The 22,855-nt window shown below is 42.9% G+C and overlaps 1 protein-coding gene across 1 annotated transcript in view; it reads right to left on the bottom strand.

The window, feature by feature from the left end:
* The window catches only part of ABCA13 (ATP binding cassette subfamily A member 13), a 402,236-nt gene that overhangs the window by 69,443 nt on the left and 309,938 nt on the right, over window positions 1-22,855 (bottom strand). Inside the window, exons 54-55 of the mRNA XM_045494253.1 lie at window positions 22,524-22,716; window positions 19,735-19,844 (exon numbers count right to left, since the gene is read on the bottom strand). Coding sequence (XP_045350209.1) covers window positions 19,735-19,844; window positions 22,524-22,716 — 303 coding nt within the window. The remainder of the gene's footprint in view (window positions 1-19,734; window positions 19,845-22,523; window positions 22,717-22,855) is intronic.

Here is a 22,855-nt window from a genome sequence, read left to right as displayed (position 1 = left end):
ATACAGATCTATAAGGATTTGGGTATAAACAAACAGATGAACAAAGAATTAGAATTTTTATGCTGGGTGAATACCCCTACTTGAGTGAGGAAGGTTTTCCTACGCATTACCCTGGTGGCCACATAAACCAATGGCACCAAAGAGATAAAAATGTTTGGAATCCCTGGAAATGAAAACCTCCCTGAGGTCATCTTATCCGCCCAGTCATAAGGGAGATCTTGGAATTGAGATTGTTGATGAGATGAATTGCTCCCATGTGGATGTTAAAACAGTGCCGTACGTCTAGTTTGTTTTTGTAGTTCCTTGGAAGTATCTACAATTAGATGCTCTGCGTTCCTGCCGAACGCCTGCCCCCCTTACTCATTCACAGGCTGCAGAGGATGGGCCTCAAGGGTGGTGGATGTGGGAGCGCTTTCCCACGACTGTTAGCTCAACGACCCACAGACCGAGTCTATGCCCTCTGCCGTGACCCTGTAAGAGGCTTATGAGGAAGGGCAGGGACGGAAGAGAAAGGAAGTCTCTTCTGCAGTCGACAGCCTCCCCGAGTCCCTCCTGTGACATGACCACGGGATGTGACATCACCATCAGTGGTGACCGCTGATTCAGCAGGGAGGCCACACACCCTTGATGAGTTGGCCCAGCAGAGAAAGTATGAAACCCTAGAACGTGGCTGTAGACCGTGTGGAGACGGGGCCTTCAGAGAGGCCGTTAAGGTTAGATGAGGTCATGAGTGGAGCCCCAATCCAACAGGACTGGGCCCACACAGAGAAAAGGCCGCTTGAGGACACAGAGAGAAGACAGCCATCTGCCAGGCGAGGAGAGACGCCTTGGGGGAAACTAAGCCTGCCCACACCTTGATCTTGGATTTCTCATCTCCAGAACTGAAAAAATAAATTTCTTTTTTTTTAAGTTTATTTATTTATTTTGAGTGGGGAGGGGGGTCAGCGGGAGAGGGAGGGGGACAGAGGGGCAGAGAGAGAGGGAGAGACAGAATCCCAAGGAGACTCTGCACCGTCAGCACAGAGCCTGACACAGGGCTTGAACCCACGAATCGTGAGATCATGACCTGAGCTGAAATCACTTCACCGAATGAGCCACCCAGCCACCCCTGAGAAAATAAATTTCTACTGCTTAAGCCACTTCATCTGTGGTATTTTGTTATGGGAGCCCCAGCAAACTTTATAGCTAACACACACACACACACACACACACACACACACACACACACACAGAGTTATTCACCTTGGGGTGTCATCCTCTGCAAAAAGAAAAATAAGCACAAAAAAAACCCACAACTGTTTTAAAGAAACAGTTGGTGCTCAAACACAAAGGGAAAACAAAATCTACAAAGTGTCTGGTATTTTTAGAAGCCCGTGAAAAGCTACATTTCCTACGAAAATAAGTACTGGGACATCCTGTGGTAGGCAAGCATGGTCCAGACACACAGCTGTGCTCCATCTAAGTGTATAATTGAGACGCAGGGGAGAGAGAGCCGGGGTGTTGCAGACCCCACCGGGCCACAACGTTCTCCTTGTTTCCTGGACACCTCACGGCCAAAACTTCAATGTGGCAGTAAGAATAGGTCTCCTGGGGCGCCCGGGTGCCTCTGTCGGTTGAGCATCCGACTCTCGATCTCCACTCAGGTCATGATCTCACAGTTCATGAGTTCGAGCCCCGCGTGGGGCCCTGCACTGATGGGGCAGAGCCTGCTTAGGATTCTCTGCTTCTCTCTTCCCCTTTCCTACTTGCACTCTCTCTCTCTCTCTCTCTCTCTCTCTCTCTCTGTCTCTCAAAATAAATTAACTTTAAACAAAATAATAGCTCTACTGAGCTCTCACTATGGGCCAGACGTCGGTGATCTCATTCAACCCTCATCTACCTTACCTCGACAGACATTACTGTCTCATTTTAAAAATTAGCAAACTGATGTTTAACAAACATCAATGCTTTCCTGAGGTTGACACAGCCGGACAGCAGCAAAACCAAGACTTGAACTAAGAGAGTCTCACTGTCGAACTATGCCGCCAATCTTTTGCCTGTGAATGACTCTCCAAGATGGAGATCACGGCTCACAAGTGCCATGTACATCAACAAGTGAAACAAATGTCTGTTTTACACAGTAAAGACACAAGGACAAGGCTTCGGACAATTAAAGCACTGCAGAAGAGCTTTGGTTATTTTGCCAAATCTCAAAGGTCACAATTTTATTTCACCTGCATGACTAGATAGTAAATTAATACAAAAGTCACATGACTTGAGTCCGTTCACATGGTTGTGTCCATACAGACTGCATGATTAATTCACCAGTGGGAAATATAATGGCTATTTTTATTTTTGAGCCAACAAGAATTCTTTTTTAATTGTCTTCCCCCCACCAGGTCATATATTTAATCGTGCTGCTTTGGTTAGAGTATTTTTTAAATTAGCGTTATGTATGATATCTGAAATACAAGTACAGAGAGCAAGCGTATCATTCGTGTGAGGAACGAAGTCTTTCGAACCAGCATAAGAGATAAATACTGACTTCCAACTAAGTGAGAGCTCTTCAGCCACAGATACACCAGGAAAATGACCACACTCTCAAGCAATCTTCACATCCTCCTATCAAAGCCGTAGCTGAGCAAGGCTGGTCATCAGCTCCGATGCCCAAACCTGGCATTTTTCTTTTACTTCTGTCCACAAATGTTACAAAGAAGGAGGAAGGGAACGAGTGTTGGGAATCAGAAGACTTAGGCGGCGCTAACTTCAGACTATATGACTAAGTTGAGTCGTTCACCTGTCTGGCCTCAGGTTCTTTACCTGTAAAATGAGGGGGATGAGTCATTTATTGAGGAACTACTGTGCACATCTGCAGAGAGCTCATGATCCAACAAACTTACCAATGAAAAATGAAACAGCGTGACAGGATACTTTAACGGTGACATGGTCAAGTGCCACTTAGGACAGAGCTGAGAATAACTCTATCTTCCCAATGGGTGGTCATAGACTTGTTTGTGCTTGACCGTGACGGACAGCTGGAGCTGCTCGGGTGAAAACAGATGTGCGGAACGTAGAAACGGGGCCGAAGAAGGAACATACTGACTATCACGGGCATCAGAGACCATGCATGATGCTGGGGACGGCTTAGTTACTATGTGGGCAGGGCAGTGGACGTTAAGGGTTCACAAGGGGGAAATTTTGTGGAGAGCTAATGAGCTTAGACAATTTACTAATTCTGATTCTCTGATTTTAACACTAACAGCTCACATCTGAACTTTCATACAGCTTTTCATCCAGAAAACCTGTAAGTTTGAGATTGTTTTTGACAATCTTTGGACAAAGGAAATCCAGTATGTACATCGGTGTTCATACCACCCTGTACCCCCAGTAGCTTAATTTTATGAAGAAAACAGGGTTCTGGGGGTGCCTGGATGGCATGTCCAATTTTGGCTCAGGTCATGATCTCACCATTCGTGAGTTCAAGCCCTGCATCGGGCTCAGCACTGACGGTGTAGAGCCTGCTTGGTATTCTCTCCCCCTCTCTCTGCCTCTTCTGTGTGCTCATGCTCTCGCTCTGTCTCTCTCAAAATAAATAAATAAACTTAAAAAAAAAAATAGGGTTCTGTGTTAGAATTACCCAAGGAAAAACACCTTCTTAATTTACAATGACCTCAACTTGGCTTTTGTACTTAAATGTCTAAGAAAGGAAGCAATTGCCCCCAATATTCCTCTTCTGTGAACATTATCCTTTAATTAACAAAATGCTTTGAGACATATCTCTTGCCAGGGGATTTTCAGAGCTTTTCTAATATCACTTTGTAATGAAACAAATAGCTAACCCAAGAGATTTAATTATACTGGCGCATGAGTATACGAAAGAGAAAGATGTGTGTTGGTGTAGGACGAAGGTCCAGTGAGAAATAATTAGCATAATTTATGCTACTACGTGTGAGAGGTCAGCAGTTATTTACATACTGAGAGCATTTTCCATTAAAAAAAGTAACATTCTCAGCCCCAGTGGTGCATTAGCTCTGTTGTTCTTGGGTTAGAGAGATACCCCGAATGGCAAAGACCACATCTCCGGTGATGTGTTAGCAGATGTGAAACAAACACGGACAGGTAACATCTGTGCCTAACTAAGCTTCTACACTCTGAAAATTGAGAACATCTCTTCACATACTATATTCGGGGTATCCCCTGCCCCCAAGAAGCTCGAGGCAGAAGGCACTGAATATCTCCTGGAAACCATCAATTACAGAGATGATCCGGACTGCACCTGCTGAAGTCAATGCTGACGCTAAATACAGACACCATCTCTTGGTCTGTGCCCTCTGCCGTATCTCAGCCATACCACACAACAGACACCTCTTTCTTTTATCCAATAAGACTGCTGGACCCAGACACTCTGCTCCAAGAGAGGAGAATTCAAGTAAGACTATAATTATGTGACAGAGAGACGGCTCAGGACATCGGGACGTAGAAATCCAGTGGAATATACGTCGGTCATCAGTATGAAATGTGTGCAGCAGGACTGAACAACACTCCTGATATGATGTAAAAGTTGGAAACTCGGGTGAAATGAATGAACAGTTACACTATTATGGCTACTGTGTGTGTGTGTGTGTGTGTGTGTGTGTGTGTGTGTGTACAAGTGCAGAAGACACCAAAAAGTCATAGGTGATAGAGGTGATAGATGAGACATGATAGATACACATAACACATACATGTATTATAGAGGGATAGTTATAGATTATTCATAGGTATGCATACATCCATGATAAATAGATGGATAGATAGGTAGATAGATAGATAGATAGATAAATAGATCGATGATAGGTGATAGATCGATCGATGATAGGTAGATAGATGATAGCTAGATACATAGATGACAGATCGATGACAGATGATAGATAGGCATATACACATGATGATAGATAAATGATAGATAGATAGATAGATAGATAGATAGATAGATAGATAGATATGGTTAGATAGGATTTTTTTTCAAAACTGGGACTACAAGAACAAAAATCACTTTCATGTAAGATTATAGAGGATTTCCCTTCATTGTTTTCCTAATTCTGTATTAGTAGTTTAAATTGCCATTTAATTTTAAATGGGAGAGAAACAAATTTTCAAGTAATCCCTAGTTGGTGAGGTTATGATTTAAATTACTCTAATCGGTGATTCGTGTTAGTCTAGAGAAAGACAGGGCTTTTCTAGGCAATAAACGAGTTCTGTGTCCTTTTTGTAATATTGGTATTGCAGTGGTTTAAATGAAGCAAAGTAATCTGTATGTAAGCTCCGAGATGCAATACCCAGAGTACTTAGGAATCTGATGGTATTATCGTCCCTAATAGTTATTGCTCACATGAATTCCACGATAAGATCACTTATTAAGACAGGAGGAAACCAAGGGTGGGCGGAGGGGAGAGAAAAGGTCTGGCCCAAGTGCCTGCATTCAAATGAAACAGGCTCCAAAAATGTTGGTCTGAAATGTGAAGAGAAATGTCTGTGTCTTAAAAAGACTTTATCTTTTTTTTTTTAAGATTTTTTTAATGGTTATTTATTTTAGAGAGAGAGAGAGAGAGCATACATGCACGTGCATGTACAAGCACGTGCTCAAGCAGGGGAGGGGCAGAGAGGGGGGAGACAGAGGATCTGAAGTGGGCTCTGTGCTGACAGCAGAGAGCCCGATGTAGGGCTCGAACCCACAAACCTTGAGATCATGACCTAAGCCAAAGTCAGACACTTTACCAACTGAGCCACCCAGAAACTGATCCCATTCACAATTGCACCAAGAAGCATAAAATACCTAGGAATAAATCTAACCAAAGATGTAAAAGATCTGTATGCTGAAAACTATAGAAAGCTTATGAAGGTAATTGAAGAAGATATAAAGAAATGGAAAGACATTCTCTGCTCATGGATTGGAAGAATAAATACTGTCAAAATGTCAATACTACCCAAAGCTATCTACACATTCAATGCAATCCCAATCAAAATTGCACCAGCATTCTTCTCAAAACTAGAACAAGCCATCATAAAATTCATATGGAACCACAAAAGGCCCCGAATAGCCAAAGGAATTTTGAAGAAGAAGACCAAAGCAGGAGGCATCACAATCCCAGACTTTAGCCTCTACTACAAAGCTGTCATCATCAAGACAGCATGGTATTGGCACAAAAACAGACACATAGACCAATGGAATAGAATAGAAACCCCAGAACTAGACCCACAAACGTATGGCCAACTCCTCTTCGACAAAGCAGGAAAAAACATCCAATGGAAAAAAGACAGTCTCTTTAACAAATGGTGCTGGGAGAACTGGACAGCAACATGCAGAAGGTTGAAACTAGACCACTTTCTCACACCATTCACAAAAATAAACTCAAAATGGATAAAGGACCTGAATGTGAGACAGGAAACCATCAAAACCCTAGAGGAGAAAGCAGGAAAAGACCTCTCTGACCTCAGCCGTAGCAATCTCTTACTCGACACATCCCCAAAGGCAAGGGAATTAAAAGCAAAAATGAACTACTGGGACCTTATGAAGATAAAAAGCTTCTGCACAGCAAAGGAAACAACCAACAAAACTAAAAGGCAACTAACGGAATGGTAAAAGATATTTGCAAATGACATATCAGACAAAGGGCTAGTATCCAAAATCTATAAAGAGCTCACCAAACTCCACACCCGAAAAACAAATAACCCAGTGAAGAAATGGGAAGAAAACATGAATAGACACTTCTCTAAAGAAGACATCCGGATGGCCAACAGGCACATGAAAAGATGTTCAACGTCGCTCCTTATCAGGGAAATACAAATCAAAACCACACTCAGATATCACCTCACACCAGCCAGAGTGGCCAAAATGAACAAATCAGGAGACTATAGATGCTGGAGAGGATGTGGAGAAACGGGAACCCTCTTGCACTGTTGGTGGGAATGTAAATTGGTGCAGCCACTCTGGAAAGCAGTGTGGAGGTTCCTCAGAAAATTAAAAATAGACCTACCCTATGACCCAGCAATAGCACTGCTGGGAATTTACCCAAGGGATACAGGAGTACTGATGCATAGGGGCACTTGTACCCCAATGTTTATAGCAGCACTCTCAACAATAGCCAAATTATGGAAAGAGCCTAAATGTCCATCAACTGATGAATGGATAAAGAAATTGTGGTTTATATACACAATGGAGTACTACGTGGCAATGAGAAAGAATGAAATATGGCCTTTTGTAGCAACGTGGATGGAACTGGAGAGTGTGATGCTAAGTGAAATAAGCCATACAGAGAAAGACAGATACCATATGTTTTCACTCTTATGTGGATCCTGAGAAACTTAACAGAAACCCATGGGGGAGGGGAAGGAAAAAAAAAAAAAGAGGTTAGAGTGGGAGAGAGCCAAAGCATAAGAGACTGTTAAAAACTGAGAACAAACTGAGGGTTGATGGGGGGTGGGAGGGAGGGGAGGGTGGGTGATGGGTATTGAGGAGGGCACCTTTTGGGACGAGCACTGGGTGTTGTATGGAAACCAATTTGACAATAAATTTCATATATTGAAAAAATAAAAAATAAAAAATAAAAAATAAATAAATAAATAAAAAGTTTTCCTATTATTAAAAGAATATTATATTATTTAATTAATTACAATTATAAATATTATAAGTTATTATACATAATTTGATAGTTTTAAATTTAATTTTTAATTTAATTATTAATTAATATATTAATTAAATTAATTGTCAGTTAATTAATTAAATTATTATTAATTATTTTAAATAATTGCCTGGCAATTTAACATATGATCATAATTCAGGATTTGGAAAAGAAGGGAAGGAATAAGGAACAAAAGAAAATTATCGATAATCCCTACTGAGATACAGCTACTGTTGACCTGTCCACGTCTCTTCCAGCTCGTTCACAGGTGCCGCCATCTGTTATTTCCGTGTATGTTCTTGTGTTGTTGATGCTATATATTTTACATTTCTTTCACCAGCAGATAACGAGGGTAAAGAGGGAAGATTTCTTCTTTCCAATATATTCCTGTCATTCGCTTTCCAGTCTTCCAACAGAGTGTTTTACACATTTGCCTGTTTAGTGTTTCACACACAGAGGTTCTTGACCGTGATAACTTCACGCAAGAGAGGATATTCTATTAACGCATAGTATTTTTGTCCTGAATATGCCTTTTCCGTAAACGGTATTTATGTGTTTGTTTTGTTTTCATTTGCCTAAGTGCCAGTCTTTTATCTTTAATTTTCCCTGTAATTCTGCATTGTATGTCATACAAAAAGCGTATTTCTGTAAAAGCCAGTTGATAGTTGATCTTTAAAGGGAAGAGAAAGCCAACAGCATTTATGGCACACATATGTGTTTGCTCTGGTGTCTGTCAACTTGCCTTTTAAAAAAATATCTCTTGCTGCTCCCTTTTATCTTATTTTATGCTCATCTCTACAGATCATAACTGAGGGGAAGGACAAAGCACAAGATTGCGAATTTTATGTATTACGAATTTTATATGAATTTAGTATTCAAATATAATTTCCCCATGGAATAATGAATGTTTATACTTCTTTGCATTAATTCTAGTTTTCCACGAGAAACATTAAGTAATGGCCTCAGGGAAATCAGGTAACATTATTACCAAGTTATAAGTGTCTTGAAATATGTGGGGTTGTGAAGTTTCTGAATAGAAAGTTAGAAATTAACTACCATTGCCAGAAAAACTATCCACATGGATGAATCAAGGGCTACACGTCAAGTTTCCTGACCATTCTGTGTGGGCAGTCTGTTTACTCTCTAAAGTGTAAATAAACGTGTCTTGCGTTTTACAAAAAAATTGCATATATAATTATATATATGCTATATATTACATCATATAATTATATTATTATACATCATTATGTTATTACATATATTACATTATATATTATGCTATATTATATTGTTTGTAATATTGTGGATATGTTATTAATATATATTACATATGAATAGTAATTATATTAATCACACCAATATATATTAATATTATTATATTATATTACTATATAATATATATTATTAATTTTAAATTAATAATTATATTAATCAATGTATGATATATAATAAATACATATTATATATTAATGTTTTAATATCTACTGTTTTTAATATGTTATATGTTATAATATGTAACATTAGATATTATATTAATTAATCAATATATAATATATAGTAAATATATTACATATATTAATGTTCGAACATATACTGCTTTTAATATATGTTATGTTATAATATATAACATTAGATATTATATTAATTCATCAATATATAATATATAGTAAATATATTGTATATATTGTTTTAATATATACTGTGTTTACTATATGTTATATGTTATATTATATTATATTATATTATATTATATATTAATCAATATACAATATGTAGTAAATATATATATATTAATGTTTTAATATATATTGCTTTAATATGCTATATACCATAATATACAACATTATACATTATAATATATTATATTAATTATATTATACGCACACACATATACTTGGGCAATACATAAATATTCAGATAAGTACTAAAATGTGAGTGTGTCTATGTCTGAGAAAGCTAGAAGTTTGGCTATATACAAGCTCTTTTTGAAAGAAATATTATATATACCTATATATAAATGTCTTATTATTATTGGGATCTGAGCGAAAGCCTTCCCAATTCCCGGAAGGATCAAGATCAAGGGCAGATAAGAGAGGTGAGCTGAAAGGAAATACACAAATAGGGCTTGGGAATGGTTTGGTTTCTTCTTTGCCGTGTAAATATTTATCAGTGGACAATCACAGATCAGCGGGACCAGCACCCACCCAGCCTCCACAGTGCTGCGCGCTTACCAACTCCCCTGACACACAGACTACGTGGGGCCGGCAGCCCCAGGGCTAACCAGACCACTCCTGGACCTCACACACAGAGACCGTCCCTCCCTCACACCCAGGGCCGAGGGGTGACAGGGACTTCGTTCTGAGACTGCATAACTTCCTCCCCCCCCACCCCCGCCGGAGGTGTCCGAAGTCACACGTGCTTCCAGAAGGCCCCGGCTGGCCCCAGCCAGCACTGGCCGGCTCTGAGGCAGTGCCTTCGTCCTGCTGCCCCTCCAGGTATACACAGTCATCGGCTGAATCCCAACATCAGGTGGTTTGGTAACTTGTATATTGCAAACCTGGATTCAGATCCGCTTGCCAGAAGTCTGACATCTGGCACGTTACCTAAATCTCTGCGCTTCAGGTACCTTACCGGTTTCATCAGGATAAGGTCCTCTCTCCAAGGCTGTTACAACTATCCGGTGAGAGCAGACATGCCAAGCCCCTGACACAGTGTAATGCTTGGGGAATACTGGAGTCACAACATGTTAGAACTACTGCTCGTGGCATGTATTTTGTCTAGAGGCTGCAAACGGTCCAACTACACATCTGATGGTGTCGGGAGTGAGGCAGTATGGAAGGGCGGGGACTGCGGCAAACTGGGAAGTCTATGTTCTGACCAAGCGCGGTCCAATTCCCAAACGTATGAGCTGCGCTGGCCAAATGAGAAGACACATGGCTGTTGCCCTGCAGTCTTTCAACTCCATGGCCACCGGCATTGTACCGGGAGCTCATGGTACTTGAAAGCAAACCACGAAGTACATTCTGTAGACATATTCTCAAGTTTGTGGACACGCCTTCGATAAACATTAATAAATTAAACAAGAAAAGGGCACTGTTTCTGATCATAGAACCTTAAAAGAGAGACAAAAGGGACCTTAAAGTAATGAATGACTGAATCAGTGTGTTCCAATTAGGTAGCAATAACTTATCGGCTTCATGGGCAGAAAGATGCATACCAGCCCTCTAAGCAGTTAAAAATTCCATTGTGTTCTAATTACCCATTTAATTCCTTGAATACCAATGTGCAATTAACATTACAAATAATCAAGGTTAAAAATATAATTAATGCAAGTGTGATTTAGTTATAATTAAACTAATTACACAGATATGTAGCATAATAAGGGACTTGCAGACCATTAAGGGGATGTAAATGTATTCTTTCTTTCAAGAATAGCTATTTGAATTTCATTTTCCAATTAGTTTACAAATGATGGGATGGGATTATGAAGGAGATAGTCAGGCTTCCAGGGATGAGAAAAATAGACCATATACTTTTTGTTTCCTTTGAAATTCTGATTCGTTTGCCCGTATGCACTGGTAAATAGAGAAGTTGGAAAACGCACACACATACCACCTAAGCAACAAAAGCACACCTTTTTTCTACGATTACAGGGAAAAAACAACAGCACAGTAACTTGAGAGAGTTTCCTTTATACACATCAAATCCTTTCAGAATCGTAACCAGGACTCATACATGCCTCAAACCTTTGCTGAACTCATCAGTTCTATTTCCTGCTGTTGGCCATAATAGTTCCAAACACTGACATTTTATCATTTGACACAGACCAATATATAATTGTATTCTCTGTCCGCAGATGTGGCAATTATAACAGTTAAGAGTCGGTGCCAACAGCATGATGGGTAAGCATGTAGCAGGTGGAGTGAGACATGTTTTCAAGTGTCCAGCTTTCTTCATGTAAGTTAGGAAAGCAAATATTTCTTTTGGGGAGAGGAGGGACAAAGGGATGGAGGGGGGAGGGAGGGAGGGAGGGGGAGAGAGAGAGAGAGAGAGAGAGAGAGAGAGAGAATCTTAAGCAGGCTCCATGCTCAGCACAGAGCCCAATGTGGGGCTCGATCTCACAACCCTGGGATCGTGACCTGAGCCGAAATCAAGAGTTGGAAACTTAACCAACTGAAACACCCAGGTGCCCCAGAAGGCAAATTATTTCTTACATGAGAAGTCCATGCCTGTTAACTGGACAAGGTGGTTTTTACGGGAGATCTCAGTGCATCTTTATTCAAGCCCGTGAGTTATCATTCCCAGCACACAGGTGAGGAAAACAGACCAGAGGGAAACGGGAGACGGAGGAAACCAGAGATCATGAGAAGGAAAGGGGTAAACTAGGCACAAAGAAAAGTCTGTGAAGAATCCTACATCCATCAGAATGAAACCAGAATGACATTACCAACAACAAACAAACCCTGATTTTCCACCTCTGGGGATGACTGGAAAGCAACAGACTATCTGGAAAAGTGGGTAAATAAAAAGGGGAAAAAACACAAGCATTCTTCTGCCATTTTTTTATATGAACGATACTTCCGGGTAATCACACAAAATGTGGTGAAAACAACTCTGTGTAAAATTATCCCAGCGAGTAAATGGAAACAAAGATAAGAGCTGGAATATCACTATTTGGTAGTCCCCAAGGAACAAATGCCACCAACCTAGACACAAGGCATCAAAACTGCTGATATCGACATGCTGAGCATCTGAAACTAACACAACACTATTTGTCAATTATACTTCAATAATCAGTAAATAAGTACAGAGTGAGGACCGGACATGATGTGCCACTGATGAAAGTAAGTAACACTACCTCCTATGGACTCATGCCCAAGTCACCTACTGCCACTACATGATAAAGTAGTCAGAATTTTTTAATTTGAACCTGAGCCTGATTCAGCCTCTGGATCCAGCTGCACCTTGCAAGAAACAGGACAGAGAAGCATGAGAAACTTGACCATCTGTATGCAGCCAGCTCTCTCTCCAAGCCCAACAGCGCACGACCAACACGCAGATTGTAAAGAAAAGAAAAAAATGGAGATAGACCAGTAGCCTGAGAGATGTAAACGCCCTATCAAGAGTTTACAAATAAGCAAGATTAACCTGTGGTGTCTAGGGATAACCTTGGGTGATAAAGCCACACAGAATCTTCTAGAAAGAAGAGGTAGTAATTAGACCAGGCACACAGAGGGGCTTCTGGGTTAACAGTCAAAATTCTACTAATTGGCCTGAGTCTTGGTTGCAAAAGTGTTGATTTTATAATAATACACTAAGCTACATTAAAAAAAAATCAGGGGTGCCTGGGTGGCTCAGTTGGTTGAGCGTCCCTTGCTTTTGGCGAAGGTCCTGATCCCCAGGTCGTGAGATTGAGCCCAGCTTCGGACGCCACAGAGAGAGTGGAGACTGCTTAAAATTCTTTCTCTCTCCCTCTGTCCCTCTTCCCCCTCACGCTCTCTTTCTCTCTCTCTCAAATTAAAAAAAAAAATCAGGCGAGGAGACACTCTTGAACAGGAGAAGGAATTAAGGGGTACTGGTCTTGTTCTCGTTCTTGAGCTAGGTACAGATTATAAAAGTGTATTCCCCTTGTAAAAATTCATTGAGATCTTCTTTTCTAGTTGTAACTTATACTTCAATAAAAAGTTTCTTAAAAGGGAATTTTTAAAAAATATTAAACCAAGAAGGGTGCCTGGCTATCTCCGTTGGTTAACCAGCCAACTCTTGACTTCAGCTCAGGTCATGATCTCACAGTTTGTGAGTTCTAACCCCACGTCGGGCTCTGGGCTGACAGCTCAGAGCCTGGAACCTGCTTCAGATTCTGTCTCTCCCTCTCTCTCTGCCCCTCCCCTGCTCATGCTCTGTCTCTCTCTGTCTCTCAATAATAAATGTTAAAAAATTTTTAAAAAATTAAAAAAAGATAAAAAGCTTCTGCACAGCAAACAAAACAAATCAACAAAATTAAAAGGCAACTACAGAATGGGAGAAGATATTTGCAAATGACATGGCTGATCAAGGGCGAGTATCTAAAATCTACAAAGAACTTATCAAACTCAACACCCAAAAATAAATAATCCAGTCAAGAAATGGGCAGAAGACATGAATAGACGTTTTTCCAAAGAAGACATCCAGATGGCCAACAGACACACGAAACAATGCTCAACATCACTCATCATCAGGGAAATACAAATGTGTAACAGTTTTCAAAACACTAACTCAAAATTATGTATGTTATTTAAAGGGCAGTGACAGCAATAATACCATTATTACATTTTTAGGATCGAGGAAGACCACAGACTTATTGATTTGATAACGTTAATAGAGAAAGAAGACTTTAAAAATCATTCAAATTAAAAAGTTAGAATGAGAAGGTAGGAGTTAAAATTTTAAATTAGGTAAATAGGTTTTGAAGAAAATAGAAGTTGTCAAAATTACAACAAAAATTAAGACTAGGAAAAATTTAACAGGAAGGATTGAAAATGAAAGTTTTCAACAGCAAACTAGCTTTCCTTATGAATCATAAATTTTAAAATCTATATAAAATTTAGCAAATAAAAGAGATTTACATCCACAACAAAATTAAGTTTACTACAGAAAGGTAAGGCCAGATCAATAATCAAGATTCTTTCGGGGCGCCTGGGTGGCGCAGTCGGTTAAGCGTCCGACTTCAGCCACGTCACGATCTCGCGGTCCGTGAGTTCAAGCCCCGCGTCAGGCTCTGGGCTGATGGCTCAGAGCCTGGAGCCTGTTTCCGATTCTGTGTCTCCCTCTCTCTCTGCCCCTCCCCCGTTCATGCTCTGTCTCTGTCCCAAAAAAATAAATAAACGTTGAAAAAAAAATAATAATAATCAAGAATCTTTCATTTATGACATAAATGTGCCAAAAGAAAAAGAACTACAAAACGTGTTCATCTGCATGAATGCAAAATAATAAATTTAAGATTTTCCTTACAGGGGCGCCTGGGTGGCTCAGTCGGTTAAGCGGCCGACTTCGGCTCAGGTCATGATCTCGTGGTCCGTGAGTTCAATCCCCGCGTCGGGCTCTGTGCTGACAGCTCAGAGCCTGGAGCCTGTTTCAGATTCTGTGTCTCCCTCTCTCTCTGATCCTCCCCCGTTCATGCTCTGTCTCTCTCTGTCTCAAATATAAGGGGCGCCTGGGTGGCGCAATCAGTTAAGCGTCCGACTTCAGCCAGGTCACGATCTCGCGGTCCGTGAGTTCGAGCCCCGCGTCGGGCTCTGTGCTGACAGCTCAGAGCCTGGAGCCTGTTTCAGATTCTGTGTCTCCCTCTCTCTCTCTGATCCTCCCCCGTTCATGCTCTGTCTCTCTCTGTCTCAAAAATAAATAAACGTTAAAAAAAAAAAAAAAAAAGATCTTCCTTACAGAACCTTAAATAAAATTGCAAAATAATACTCACAAAGTAAAAAATGATATCTAGAGAATTTTCAAACTGTCACAGGTGGTAACACAGAAATACAAGAACTTCAGTGAGCACCACCATTTCATATCATTTTGACAGTTCCTGGACAGTTCAACTTTAGCAGAAGACACAGTATAGAAAGTTCAGTTCTTTCGGGGCACCTGGGGGGCTCAATCAGTGAAAGCGTCTGACTTCGGCTCAGGTCATGTTCTCATGGCTCATGCGTTCGAGCCCCATGTCAGGCTCTGTGCTGACAGCTCGGAGCCTGGAGCCTGCTTCAGATTCTCCCTCTCTCTCTCTGCCCCTCCCCTGCTCGTGCTCTCTCTCACTCCCAAAAATAAATAAAACATTTAAAACAATTTAAAAAAAAAAGGTCAGTTCTTTCCAAATTAATCTGTAAATGCAACATAAAATCAGTTAAAATCCCAGTGGAAGTTGTGGACACAATGCCTTACACGTCTTTCCTCCACCCAAAAAATGATGACTGGATTTCACTTGGTTCATTCATTGCTACGTAATCAGTGTCTTGAAAAGAAAAACCCACGCAAACGTCTCTGCTCATCAGAGACAAGAGAATGCTAAAACAGATCTCAAGCCATTGCCTGCTGGGTTCCGGAACAGAGTTTCAAGCCACTGCCTGCTGGGTTCCGGATCTGAGTTACATGAAGCAGCTGGGAGTCTGACCCCTGTAAGGTAACGGGGACCAAAAGCGCTCCTGTGCGATGACGGGGGACCAGAACCATGTCCAGTAAGATACTTGGGTCTACAGCACAGCCCCACCACTCCTGAGGAGGCTGAGAGAAGCAGCCTGGAGTTTAGGGTACCAGAAGGCCCCCCCCACCCTCCAGCAGACCCAGACCAAGCAGTGCAGCGACCAGAAATGCATATTCCCCCATCGTTGCAGGATGGGACCCCAAAGCTGTCAACGTAGGGCCTGGCTCTGCACTGGAGACCCAGAGAATCAGGAGTGGAAGGTAGCACGGAATGGACAGACACAAGCTGACACACAGGAAAGGAGAGAGCAAAAGCAAACACATAAACTCACTTCTGAGGTCAGCGAGCAAAGCCCGAAGTTGTGAGAAAAACCTAACAAGAAGAAAATCGAGAAAACAAAGCAATTAAAGAGATTAAATACTTCCTGATGGAGACACATTCATCTGGGGAATAGATCTAAAAAAGATGTGCAAGGACTCTATAAATTGCAAAATATAATTAAATATTTCTAAACGAACTGAATAAATGCCTACAGATACCATTGTCATGGAAAAGGCAGAGAAAATTGCAGCAAGAGCTCAATTTCCCCAAATTATCGTATAAATGTGATGCGATCTCAATCAAAATGTCAATATTGGGACATTTTTATAGAGGGTGGTAAGACGATCCTGAAAAATAATATGTAATAAAGGTCCCAAAAGAGTTACAACAATTCTGAAAGTCAAGAACTCAGAAGAGACAGGCAGAGCAGCTGAGCACCAGACGTATTTCTAACTGATGGACAAAAAGACACCTCATTGAGAAAACGGCATTAAGCCAATTAGAATTCAGGATAAAAAAAATCAAATTACACTAAAATCTTGGATTGTGAGTAACCTGTTCTGCGAGTGTTCCGCAAGACAAGCTAACATTTCTAACAAATTTTAAGTGGCTACACGAGCGATGTCTTGCAATACGAGTCGTACGTGACACCAAATGTCACATGATCACAACTGAGCCAAGGACTCTTGAAATACACTTTGATATACAAGTGCTTTGGATTACAAGCACGTTCCGGGAACAAATCATGCTCACAAACCAAGGTTTTATTGTGTATTTCTACCATACAGTGGATCTAAATATAAGCTCCATATAAATTAAAGACATGAGGGGCACCTGGGTGGCTCAGTCAGTTAAGCATCTGACTTCAGCTCAAGCCAGTATCTCACGGTCCATGAGTTCGGGCCCTGCATTGGGCCCTGTGCTGACAGCTCCGAGCCTGGAGCCTGCTTCAACTTCTGTGTCTCCCTTTCTCTTCACCCTTCCCCCGCTCGCACTCAGTTTCTATCTCAAAAATAAATAAACAGGGGTGCCTGGGTGGCTCAGTCAGTTGAGCAGCCGACTTCGGCTCAGGTCACGATCTCGCGGTCCGTGAGTTCGAGCCCCGCGTCGGGCTCTGTGCTGACAGCTCAGAGCCTGGAGCCTGTTTCAGATTCTGTGTCTCCCTCTCTCTGACCCTCCGCCATTCATGCTCTGTCTCTCTCTGTCTCAAAAATAAATAAACGTTAAAAAATTTTTTTTAAATAAATAAATAAATACACACACACAAAAAAAATCTAAGACGTGAATGTTAAGCTTTATGACCTCAGAATGAGGACAATCTCTTAAGATTCAAAGAACAAGAAATAACAAAGGAAAAAAATTGATAAATTGGCTCCATCATCACTGCAAATTTCTACACACAGAAACTTAAAGCAAAGTTAAAATACAAGGTATTTATTCAAACACATAAAACAGGCAAAAGATTAGTTCCCAGTTGAATGTATGGAAAACCTTTACGTTGACGAGTAACAAAAAGACAGACAACCTTAAAGAGAAAAGGACAAAGGCCTTGACAGGCAATTGGCAGAAAGGAAACCCACCTTACAAATAAAGGTGGGAAAAGCATTCAAGTTCATGAATAATGAAAGAAGTGCAAATTAACAATGAGATTTCGTGCTCACCAGATTTGCAAAAAAATTAAAACAATAACAATTATTGAGTGGGATTAAGAAATGCTCCTGGAATAATATAAATGAAGTATACCAAATGATCTTTATATTCTTGTCTGATTTTAAGATATGCATCCCTTGGGGCACCTGGGTGGCTCGATCAGTTAAACATGAGTCTTGATTTCAGCTCGGGCATGATCTCATAGTTCATGGGTTCGAGCCCCGCCTCAGGCTCCAGGCTAACAGCCTACTTGGGTTTCTCTCTCCCTCTCTCTCTGCCCCTCCTTCACTCAAGTGTGCCCTTTCTCTGTCTCTCTCGAAATAAATAAACTTAAAAAAAAAATAAAAAGGTAAAATAAATAAAATATGCATCACTTCACACAAATACCACATTTAACCACGCACACTTCACACGCAGGTAACAGATAAAACGAACACATAGTTCATCTGTATAGAACACACAGATATGAATGTATGTTTAAATCATGCTAGTAGGAGACAGTAACACTGCATTTTAGGAGTACAAGATCTTTTGCTTTCCGGGTGCCTGGCACATCATACAATGACAATATGTATTTATCAATGCAAAGAATTAGCTAATAAATGGGTGATTTCATATTTTCAAACAATTTTCTTCAATAGTCTATTTGAACCTATACATAAAAACCTCACGGGGCACCTGGGTGGCTCAGTCGGCTAAGCATCCAACTTGGGCTCAGGTCGTGATCTCGTGGTCCATGGGTTTGAGCCCCTGCGTCTGAGACCTCGGAGCCTGGAGCTGCTTCACATTCTGTGTCTCCCTCTCTCTCTGCCCACCCCCCACCCCCGCACGCTCTGTCTCGTTCTCAAAAATAAACATTTAAAAAAATAACTAAAAAAAAATTTAAAAACCTAGAGCACATTGTTTCCAAGTGGGCTTAAGAGTGACTGTTACCCCCAAGCAGACAGACTGAAATCAACTATTTATATAAGGACCTTCCAAGGAGGTACAGAAGGCACATGGTTATCCTCACGAGTTGAGCCACAGACGTCTGAAATCTATTATCAAAGCTACCAGGGTGCAATGAATTTGCTGTCGTAGAAACAGCTGTACGATTGCAGGTGGGAGAGGAGTGCAGGGGGAGCAGGGCTGCTCCGGGACGGACTCAGCAGAGGAAAAGCCAAGTAGCCAACCCAGCCTCTGGAGAGGTTAACAACAAGGCGCCTCTACTTTTTAGGAGAGAAAAAACCCAGAACAGTCCTGATCGAGCAGGGACGGGGAAGACAGAGGCCCTGCCGACTGGATGGCCACGTCTCTAAAGGCGCCCACATGCCCACAGATGTTCCCAGGTGGGCACCACAGCTTGGAAGGAACCAGAGGACAGGGTGACGCACACCCTAAAAGGCCGTGTTAGGAGTGGCACGCGGGGATAATGCTCTGTGTTGAGGGTTGCCCACAGGGCCCGGATGGGACCAGCCGGCCTCGGGCAGGCTCCAGCGGGGAGAACACCCAGCATCCTCCGTGGTATGGGCAGCAAGGGGCATGGAGGTCTTCCCTGATCCCCCGGATGCCACCATCTGGATTCATATGTTCGCTCTCCCCCACCCGAAGCCATCAGGTCATCCACTGGAAAGAGGGGGTCTGGGTGGCCCAAGATGGAAACCACCTCTGCACCTCTGCACGGGCGGGGGCGTCTGAAGCTGGATCTGCTGGTAAAGCAATTAGAGCCAGCGCCCCCCTCATGTCCTGCCCACTCAGCAGCCAGCGGCCAACACCTCCACCCCATCAGCGCCACGGCAGAGGTCAGCCCTAGCTGCTTTGGCCAACGCGCCCTTGACCCTCTGGCTGGACACATGGAGCTCATCCCAACAGCACTGGACGCTCTTCCCTTTCGCCGGGAGGGGCACGTGGAGCTCGGTTCCAGGGCCCCTCATTCTGTGCACACCCAGTAAGAAAGACCACGTCTGGATTTACCCTGTGGGAGTCCTGGCGACCACGTGTCCTGAGGTCGGAGGGGTGTCTCCATTCAGCATCTTGAACGTGGTGCTCTTCCCGGCCCCGTTCACCCCCAGGAGCCCAAAGCACTGTCGGGAGGGAACGAGAAAGGGAAAAAACTTCTGAATTACAGCAGATGGCCTTGACTTTCACGACTTCAAGCCGGCTCGGAGCTGGCGTTTCTGCACCTCGATACCTGCAGACCCTGGACGTCACCCGGTTGTATCGAGCACTCTGCAGATGGCAACGCACTTTGGAAATTCTACTGGTGGCCAAGCAGAGTAACCATTTCAACGACCACTGGGGACCAGTAAATGCGTGTAAGCAACACCCCGGAAGACAGAGTAAAGGCAGCTACCTGGGACTGTGAGGAGACCTCCCGTCCCCTCAAGGTCCTAACTGTGTCCGTCTGGGGAGGACCACGGTTTTTGGAAGCCACGTCGTTATAATCATTACGCCCTTGACTCCACCGCACAAAGTCCTCCTCCCTCCCCTGCCTCTTCTCCCCACCCCCAATTCAGATCTAGGCTGATCCTGACATTAGTTAAGACAGATGTTAGTTCTAAACTCTGACACTCAGCACCAAGTCAACGTCTTTCGTGGTTTGGGGGTTCACTGTTGTCTTGTATTCCCTGGGAAAAACGGCCCTTTTGCTGTCTTCTCCAGACCTGGTCTTGACCTCGTATCGCAGCATGTTCTCAGCTGGAGGTTCTAGGATACAGACGGTCTGTGTGGCTTTTACAATGTCCCCCCAAGACCTCTCTGTTGCTTATGGCAAAAGCTGGCTCTCTGTCTACTAACCCCGGCTGACCTGGCTCATTGAATCTTGGCAAAGTGCCTGTCCTGGGCTTCCTGGCGCTGTGCCCTATCTAAGCACAGGACCCTACTTGGGGGCTCCGGACGACAGCTGCTCATCTGAACTGCCACCTGCTTTAATATCCATGCCTTCCCATCCCACTGGGTCTCCCACACCATCTGACACGGGGTCCAGCTGCCATTTCTGGACCTGCAGCTCCAAGGCAGTGCCACTCAGGTGCCGTCACCCTCATCCTGCCAGGGGCAGCACGGCCGCTGCTACATAACACACTGTGTTCACAGCCCTCCGTTTCCTACCCGGTTATGAATTCCTAGAGGGACAGGGACATATCTCAGTCATCTCCACCTCGTCTACCGGCTCTCACAAAGCACTTTACATCATAGCATTTAAACCGCCACGTTCATAAAAAGTCCATCAAGCAAGTTCATCAAACAGGGGTGCCTTGGTGGCTCAGTCGGTTAAGAGTCCGACTTCGGCTCAGGTCACAATCTCACGGATCGTGGGTTCGAGCCCCGCGTCGGGCTCTGTGCTGACAGCTCAGAGCCTGGAGCCGGCTTCCGATTCTGTGTCTCCCTCTCTCTCTGCCCCTCCCCTGCTCATGCTCTCTCTCTCTCTCTCTCTCTCTCTCTCTCTCTCTCCATCAAAAATAAACATTAAAAGGAAAAAAAAAGCTGAGCAATCAGAACTGCAATATACGTGGCATCTGGGATCATCTCAGAGCATCTCCCTTACAAAGCGTTCCAAGTTTTTCTAGTACCCTTTGGCTTAAAACTACCATGGACAGGTAGCGGCCACACTGAAGCAGATTTTTGAAGCAAAGTTAAAAAAAATAGTTCGAGGGGCGCCTGGGTGGCGCAGTCGGTTAAGCGTCCGACTTCAGCCAGGTCACGATCTTGCGGTCTGTGAGTTCGAGCCCCGCGTCATGCTCTGGGCTGATGGCTCAGAGCCTGGAGCCTGTTTCCGATTCTGTGTCTCCCTCTCTCTCTGCCCCTCCCCCGTTCATGCTCTGTCTCTCTCTGTCCCAAAAATAAATAAACGTTGAAAAAAAAATTAAAAAAAAAATAAAAAAAAATAAAAAAAAAAAAAATAGTTCGATACGACACCACAGGTTGCACAGTGAGTCTCTGAGTTCCGTGGCAAATAGCAACCACGAAAACACTCCTTCCTTAGCATGCTGTCCTCTGCAGCCACAAACCAGAGTGCAGCTCGTGAGGCCGTTCCTAGATCGGTTTACATCGGTCCCCGGGCTTCCCTTCACCTCGGAATGCCGCTCTCTGCTCACAGCACAGCCTCACTGTCGCTCAGGGAACCGTGTAACCTACTTGGAATGCCTCAGGAGCTTGTAACAATATGAGTGCAAGGAACCTCATGTTTTTAACAGTTAATTAAAGGTAATCATCTTCAGACTTGGTTTCTTTTTATGCAATTAAGCACAGATCAGGAACAATTTGCATGGCTTCTATCGGTTCTGATTAAACATTCCTGCTAGAATTAATGCCATCCCATGAAAAGCAATTCTAAGCTATTGCTTTGGTGTGACTGTTCTTTTGCCTTTCCCGAAGAGCATTTTGCTAGGTGGGCTTAATTGGCCATTTAAAAAGTACTGACGTCCCAGGAAGAGTTAGAACAGGTCCCCTTAATGAGTTGGGTTGAGAAAATATTGGCACTCCATAAAATGTCATCCTGCAGCCCAAATAGCGATTAAAACTCAACCACGTGAAAATTTTAAAGTTATGAAACCGAATAAATGCCATCAGCAACAAAGCTTCCCCAGGGAAAGAGCCAATAGACTCTCCACTTAGATTCTGTGTCTACTGAGTTTTGCAGAAATTCCAGAAATGCGAAGACTTTCAGCTCTGACCTCAGCTATTCTGAGCACAACACAGCAGAATCCACGGTTTGGAGATACACGGGTTTGTAACAGAAAAGGGTACGATTAGATGGCACCTACCTCTCCTCTTCGTATGCCCACGCTGATATCTTGCACAGCGGTGGTCTTCCTGAAGAAGCCTCCATAGCTTTTACTAAGGTTGCATAACACGAGAAGGTCTTCACTGGTCCTTCCTTTCAACACTCGTATCTGCTCTCGTTCCACATCTATATCCTTGGAAGACGTGACCGTGCCTTGGATGGCAGCGTGACCTCTGGGAACATAAAGTGAAGAGCTCATTCACACGTGGGAACAGGAACTCGAAGAGTCCAAGAGAGGGAGGGCGAGGAAGGTCAGACACCTGTCAACACAGAAGATGCGGTCTTGGGAGGCACCTGGGTGGCTTAGTGGGT

The sequence above is a fragment of the Leopardus geoffroyi genome, chromosome A2 (assembly GCF_018350155.1).
Source record: "Leopardus geoffroyi isolate Oge1 chromosome A2, O.geoffroyi_Oge1_pat1.0, whole genome shotgun sequence".
NCBI classification, from domain to species: domain Eukaryota; kingdom Metazoa; phylum Chordata; class Mammalia; order Carnivora; family Felidae; genus Leopardus; species Leopardus geoffroyi.
Note: the sequence above shows the minus strand (reverse complement) of the source record. Positions and strands in the feature narration are given on the sequence as shown.